The sequence below is a fragment of the Pelodiscus sinensis genome, chromosome 3 (genome assembly GCF_049634645.1).
Source record: "Pelodiscus sinensis isolate JC-2024 chromosome 3, ASM4963464v1, whole genome shotgun sequence".
NCBI classification, from domain to species: Eukaryota; Metazoa; Chordata; order Testudines; family Trionychidae; genus Pelodiscus; species Pelodiscus sinensis.
The window spans coordinates 60771686-60779657 of NC_134713.1; the positions used below are offsets into that span (position 1 = coordinate 60771686).

General features: G+C 36.5%; 1 protein-coding gene across 2 annotated transcripts in view; it reads left to right on the top strand.

The window, feature by feature from the left end:
- The window catches only part of CYB5R4 (cytochrome b5 reductase 4), an 84791-nt gene extending 79891 nt beyond the window's left edge, over nucleotides 1-4900 (top strand). For both annotated transcript variants that reach the window (XM_075923822.1, XM_075923823.1), the window contains 2 exons: nucleotides 1738-1902; nucleotides 2890-4900. In XM_075923822.1, coding sequence (XP_075779937.1) covers nucleotides 1738-1902; nucleotides 2890-2944 — 220 coding nt within the window. In that variant the 3' untranslated portion in view covers nucleotides 2945-4900. The remainder of the gene's footprint in view (nucleotides 1-1737; nucleotides 1903-2889) is intronic.
- The last annotated feature ends 3072 nt before the right edge of the window (nucleotides 4901-7972 follow it).

The window sequence follows — 7972 nt, forward strand, 5'->3', positions numbered from 1 at the left end:
TCTGGAAAATGATCCTTCACTCTCACAGGCCTTGGCAGACAGGCCAATCCTCACTTACAGACAACCCCCTAACCTTCCCCTCTCCTCTTTTTCTGCTTTATATTTGTCCTTCTGTGCCTCTTGCTCCATTCATCTGAAGAAGTGGGTTGTGCCCAAGAATGCTCATGATACTGTCTACATTTTTGTTGCTAGTCTTTAAGGTGCTACAGGACCACTCATTGTTTTTAAGGGTTTTTTCCCCAAAATTATCTGGAGATACTGGAAAAATGGTCTGAAATAAAAATAAAATACAAATGCAAAGTCCTCCTCTTAAGAAGGAACAGTTGAATGACATATATAAATGGGAAATGACTGCCTAGCAACATGTATTGTGGAAAGGGATCTCGGGTTATAATGGATAAGATGAATGAGAATCTACAGTGCAGAAAAAGTCGACTACTGTAGAAAAAGCAAATGTCACTCTGGCATCTGTTAGAAGAGTGTTGTAAGCAAAACACAAGATGCGATCTATTCTACTCTGTACTGATTAAGCCTCCTCTGGAATGTTGTGTTAGTTCTGGACGTCACATTTCAAGAAAGATGTGGACAGATTGGAGTAAGTCCAGAGAAAAGCAACAAACATTATTAAAGCTATAGAAAACGTGGGTTATGAGGGAAGATTGAAAAAAAATGAGATTTTAGTTTGGAGAAGACTGAGGTGGAATATTGATAAATACTCAAAGGTTGTTAAAAGGAGGAAGGAGAAAAATTGTTCTCTTTAACCTTTGAGACTAGGACAAGCACAAATAGGCTTAAATTGTGGCAAGGAATTAAATTTGTTGGACATTAGGAAAAGCTTCCTAACTGTAAGGATATGTCTAGACTTACTTTCACTTTTGAAAGAAGATATGCAAGTTTGGCAGTAATTTGCATATCTTCATCTGATCACTTTTTCAAAAGGTTTTTTTTTTTTTTTTTTTTTTTTTTTTTTTTAAAGCAAGCAGTTTAGATGTGCTTCTTTTGGGGAAAAAAAAGCAACCCTTTTTTCAAAAGAACCTGTAAACCTTTTTGAGTTTTTTTGTTTGTTTGTTTGTTTGTTTTTTGAAAGAAACATGTCTAAACTGTTTGCTTTTTTGAAAAGAACTCTTTCGAAAAAGCGACTGGAAGAAGATGTGCAAATTACCACCAAATTTGCATATCTTCTTTCGAAAGTGAAAATAAGTCTAGACCTACCCTAAGGATGATTAAGTGCTGGAATAAGTTATCTAGGGAGGTTGTAGAATCTTCATCATTAGAGATTTTGAAGAGCAGTTTAGACAAACATTTGTCAAATATGGTCTAGAAGAGAAGTATTGTACTGATTTATTTCTGGTCACTGTGTCCCTTCAAGATTTTAGAACTAGTAGGGTTCATCTCTGAATTAAAACTGTTTAAGAGGAAGTAGAAGAAAAATTTTTCAACTCCCAGTTGATTTCTCAACTTTGAATAAGTCATTCTACTGGACTAGTTGAAGTGAAATGAACAAAAATATTCTTACTATGTCTACAGGAGATTAGTGCCATCAAAAGATGGTTTAGAACTTCAACAAATTCTGGTTCCAGATACTACGCCACTAACTGCCACCATTTCGCTAGTTTTAAATTTCTTTGCAAATTGCCAGCAAAAAAATCTATGATTTTTATCTGCCCTGGCATACATGGATAGTGTTGCAAATATCTGTATGGAAACAATATTTTTACATGTCCTCTAATTTCGCAGGTTTGAGGTACAATTTATTCTCTCAGAGCCAAGAAAGGAATGGACAGGCAAACAAGGAAAAATTTCTTCATCTCTCCTTTCTGAATTTGTGAAAAGAAGCAAAAAAGACTCCAAATTGCTTATTTGTGTCTGCGGCCCAACACCTTTCACCGAACAAGGAATACAGTGAGTGTAAAAAAAAAATAAAAAAAAAATCTTGTTTCTGAAGTTAACTGTATATAACTTTATCATCCTTTGTGTATTAGAATATCTAAAATGAACATAGAATTTTCCTTGTATGCAAGCAAAACCATTTTTGCTAGTTTGCATTTTTTAAACTGGATAATTACAAAAGGATATAATACAATCATACCAGAAAAATTTGCTTTTAAAAACGGTTTCCTACTACTAGGTTCCATTCTTTTTATGTAATACAGGTTACAAATTTTTATGGCCATATTTGCTTAAAACTTACAGAAATCGTTCATCCAAATATTAACTACAGCCCAAGTTTCACCAAGTTAACGCTTTCCATCTTATCAAAGTATTGCTTTCTTATTTTTTGTAGCTATGTCACACTTTTTGATAGATAAGTAAGAATTGTGAAGCTTATCACTTTCTCCAAATGGGATTATGTCTGTGATTACATGAATTCATGAAAAGAGCTTTTAAGTAATGCCAATTTCTGATCGTGTCAGCTGAATCAGAATTGAATATGAAGATGCTGTTCTATTAAAATCTTGTAGAGACATTGAAGTGCTTCGTAGTAATTTTATAGCCTTGCTAAAATGGTGGGCCAAATAGCAATGCTGGTTACATCTGTTGAGGTCAGAGCAGTTTCATAGATCTAATAAAATTCAGACTGACCAATATATTTTTTTTTTCTTGAAGATTTCGTTGGTAACTAAATCTTAAATACTTCAAGATGTTACTCTTTCTTGTTGTGTTTCTTTTAAAGAACATATAGCATCATATTAAGTATTTTTATGCATTACGTTTGAATTGGGAGTTTGTTTTTAATGTATTTGCATAGCAAGACTGATTTTTAGTAGTTCATCTTATGGAAAATGAGAGATGCTGTTGCTGAACTGCATACTATTTAGCTTTACTGTTCTGCAATTCATGTCACCTTATATGTAAAGTAACATATTTGATTACTGTATTGATTTTCAGGTTTCTGCAGGATCTTGGATATTCCAAAGAAGAGATCCATAGTTTTACTGCATAAAACAAGAGAGGTTATGGCTGTATGATTCATCAATTTTATTTATTTACATCGTTAAATAAGTTTAATTTCTTTAAAAGAAAAATATTTTGTATGCATTAAAATTTGATTGTTGATATCAAAATATTTCTTGAATACTAAATGCATTTGGGGTAAAAAAAATTTATACTGTTTTTTCTTGTTTTTGTATTTTTGCTAATACTTACAATTTAGCTAGGATAGTAATTTATTACAGAAGTAGGTATATGTGTACAATACATATTAATGACATTTTAGATATTTAATTTTTTTGTCCTAGAACTCTTTCCTCATAGCTATGATTTATTACCATTCTAAGCACTGGTTATAGAGATTTTTACTTGAAACACTCATCTTTACTGTAAAGTATCTTATTAGCAAAATTGTCTGAATTTATATATTGCACTATTAACTCAGGTAAATGATTACTTACACTATGTTCTTATAGATATCATAAAACCATGTTTGACTTTTAAGTGATCAAAACATGTTTTTATCCTTGTACATAACATTGAAAAGTGTTTATGTGTGTGTCAAACTCAGTAAAGATGCACTAAGTAATAAAAGGTAAATATTGGATATTTGCTAAAATGTTTATGGTGAGTGGAGTATCACTGTCATATATGGTAGTGAAAGTCAGATGGGGAGGATGGTCCAGTGGGCAGGGTACTAGCCTAGATCTTGAAAGATCTGGATTTAAGTTCCTTCTCAAGCTTTCTGTGTGATCTTAGGCAATTCACTTGGGATACGTCTACACAGCAGAGCTAAAGTTGAATTAAGCTACCCAACTTCAGCTACATCAATTGTGTAGCTGAAGTCGAACTAGTTTAATTTGGCTTTGGCACTGTCTACGCTGCAGGAAGTCAAAGGAAAAGCACTCTTCCTTTGACTTCCCTTACTCGTTGTGAAATGAGTTACCATTGATTGGAGTAAAAGTCCTTCAGCTCGACATTATTTCAAAATAAAGTCTTGTGATGTAGGTGCACACAATGTTATTTTGTAATAACATCAGTTATTCCGATAAACACTGTTGTGTAGACATAGCCTTAGCTACAATTCCTCGTCTGTAAAATGAGAATGATAGCATTTCCTTATCTCATTAATAGTATGAGGATAAATAATAGATTGTAAGGTGCTCAAATACTACAGTGATGGGCGATCTAGAAGTACCTTACATTATGACACACATTGCATTTAATCAATGGTTAAGTATTGGATAATATATCCATAATTTACTACAGAATAATATTTGGGAGAGACAGTACAGACAACCAGCAAAACTGTTAACTTGTACCTGGTTTTAAGATTATGTGGGGCTCCAGCTATTGCAAGTAATGTTGCCCATACACAAGCTTGTGTTGTGGCCTTTAGTATTGTTGACATGCTACTTTTACAAATCCGATTGGCTACCTCCTTCAAAAACCGTAACACCTAGCTTGCAGTGGAAGCTTGGTTCAGCACATGTAAAAAGAGTTGGAGTGATGGTACCCACTTTTGTCAAAAGCTAAACTGGTATGTGTCAGTAACTGACTATCCCAGATTGAACTGTATGAGACACACAAAAATAAGCTGTCAGTTTGGGTGCATCTAGACTGCAGGTTTTTTTTTTTTTAAACGGCCTTTTTTCCAAAAAAAAAAAAAAATCACTTGCATCCACACTGCTATTGCGTTATTTCAAAGAAAATTGAAAGAATGCTAGTTTTTTTCCGACATAGGTAAACCTCATCCTACAAGGAAGAATGCCTTTTCCGAAAGAGCTCTTTCAGAAATAGGCACATGTGGATGAAGAGGAAGTTTTTGAAAGAAGAGGCCTCCAGGAAAAAGCACAGGTGCCCTGGGGGCCACTCCATCCACAGTAATCACAGCACAAATGTGAAATAGCGTCCATTCAGTGTGGACGCTTTCTTTCAAAAGACATACCCTGTGTAGTACTCTTTCATGTATACAAAAAGGCTATAAGTGGAAATGACTGTGTTCCCTAGCAGAAGATGGATTTCTGGAACATCTTGGTATCTTGTCACTGGAAATTTGTACATTTCTGACCAATGCCACTAGCAGAATGCTTCTGATGTTTTCTAATTATAATCAGTGGTCCTTTGACTATCTTAACAGCTCCTCCATCTAGCTTGACAGCTAGTGTTTGAACTACAGTATAACTTTTAGAAAGATCTTCAATTTTGATTTAGGTCTATTCAACATGCAAAAGTTTTATCAGCATAGCTGCAATTGGCCAGAGGATGTGATAAAGCTAGTCACATGATGTAGCTATGCTGGCACTCTCCCAGTGTAGACACTGCTATGTTGACAGAAGAGTGCTTAGGTCAATGTAGCTAGCTTTTTTGGGGGAGGGTATGGTGTTCCTATACTGATGGAAAAATGCATAATCAGAAGTTTTTATATATATCTATATCTATATATTTTTTATTCTTTGGCTCATGTATTTTAAATCTTGCTGTTTCTTTATATATAGTTGCTTTTTAAAAATGGGTCATTGCTTGATAGAATTACTTATATGTGCAGCAGTGCCTCCTTTATAATCCTTTGAATCCTATACCATCTGCTTTTTCAAATGTTCATCAATTTAGATATTCCAAATGTATTCACCAGAATTTCATGTCTCGAGCTGTTTCATATGTATGAAAGTTTTTGGAATTACTTAAATAAAAAGAGCATCTATCCAGGACTCTACATAACTCCACCATAAACTACAAAAACAAATAAAAATCAGCAGTTGCTAGAACATCGGGCTACCCACCAAATGGTTCTTCTTGGAAGCTTGCCAATTTCTCTTGTTTGCTCCTCCCTCAGACCCACTATGACCACTTCAAGGCTGTCAATTACTTCACAGTCCCCCTTATATTTCTTTTAAATATAATGTATTTTTCTTTATAGAGTTTAATATAGCCAGATTTTTTTTCCTTTTCAAAAATTACAGTATTTCATAAAATAGGTTGTTGGTGGAAGGAATCTAAGTTTCAGAATATACTAAACAAAGAAATACTGTGGGTAAAGTTAAAATACATTTCTTATTGGTATTTATATGCTGAATTCTCTCATTAGCATGTCCTAAGAACATTAGTCCAGCCTATTGAACAATGATAGGATAACAGTAGGCAAGGTTTCATTAAATGTTGGTGTATGAGGCATAGTTAAGAAATATTTCACAGGCCTACTTAAAAGTTCTAAAGCTGGTTCTGGCCTACATCAGCATGCAGTCCTTGCTTATGTGCTAAAAGACTGAATTTCTCAACTGCCCTCTCCTGCTTTCTAACTGGAAGGATAATCTTTGGATCTGTTTCTACTTGTCCAAAGATACCTTTGGCGCAAAGTCTTATGACTAGATGAAGTACTGGGAACTGGTACTCAGAGCCGTAGTGGGGGTTGGAAGTCAAAGTAAGAGGTAGCCAAGAATATCTGGAGGTGAAATGATGAGTATAATTGCTTAGTTTTGAAAGAGTTGACCTTTGCTGATATTTCCCAGAGGTTCCCTGTAGCATCTTGCTATCTTTAGACAGAAGAAAGAAAGTAAACTTTTATATCTATCCTGTCTCATAGAGCTGGAAGGGACCTTGAAAGGTTAACGAGTCCAGTCCCGTGCACTCACAGCAAGATCAACTGCCATCCCTGACAGATTTGTCCCAGATCCCTAAATGGCCCCCCTCAAGGGCTGAACTCAGAACTCTAGGTTTAGCAGGTCAGTGCTCAACCCATTGAGCTATGGGGGACTCCCAAGACAGCTGATTCCCCACTTATGCTGCATCCCCCACACTGCGCTTAAGCCTTTTAAATGTGTTAAGATTTAAGCAACCTTGGGCACTAACCTCGCTGGGGCTCTGCCTTTTATTGACTAGTCGATGGAAATTCCAACAACTAGTTGATTAAACATCCCTAGTCAGGTTTCCTACAGCATACCTGGGCTCCCTGAAAGGTTCTTACCACAGCTTGGCTTCAGATACCATCCTGGCTAGGGGGAGGAGCCTTGAGGAAAGAAGAGCAGGGCTTCTGTGTATCTCCCACTTTTGCCTTTTGAAAAGGTAGTCATCCTACTTGTCACACAGGTGACATGGTTTTCTGCATTCTACAATTCTGATCTCCACGCATGTTTCCCAAGAGCTATAACAATGTGCAACAAGAATTTGTCATTTTGTCATACCATTATTTGATAGAGTTGCTTTTTTTTATCTTAACATCCAAGACGGCACAGAGCTCTCGTCCTATACAATAATTAATATTCCATGATATCCTCAAACCTTAGCAGAACTAGTTAAGATTTATTGTCATTTTTACAGGGTAGTTTTTTGGTGTTCTACACAGTGCTAAATAAATGTAATAAAATTCAGAAGCAATGTGGCATAAGTTAGCAAAAAATAACTATTAACTTTGCAACAGTTGTTTGATCTATATAACAGTACTTTATAGAGAACTCAAAATAGAGAGTGGCTAAAATTATTATTGTGATGCATTGGACACTTCTGGTGTGCCATCTTGATGTACTGGGGGCCCACTGGGCCCATGTATTCCACCAGATGGGGCTTCTCACTGTAGTTCCCGCTAAGCAGGGCTGGTCTTACCATGAGGCGAACTGAGTCAGCCACCTCAGGTGCCAGAGTGGGAGGGGTGCCATTAGGAACCAGAGTGTAGAAAATTGTGTCTGCTGCTGGTGCATATGTATTCTCTCTGTTCTAGATGCACAGAGATGGTGGAGTGCTGTGCTGGAGGAAGGAGGGCACAAGAGACAGAACAGGCAGGCAGGAGAAAAGGTGAAAAGGAATAACAGAAAGCAGCAGGAGCTGCAGCGAGAGAGGAGGAGGGGGAGGAAGAGCAGTACCATGAGAGGAGTAGAACGGGAAGAAGAAAGAATTGAGACCTTTCAAAGTTTTGGCCCAAGCGAGAGGGCATGGGGGCATCATTTGAACTCCCCGCGTCAGGTGCCAAAATGTTGTGGGCCAGCCTTGCTGCTAACGTGTGCCTGCATGGCCACGAACAAAAAATTCTTCCCCCACCCACCACCTC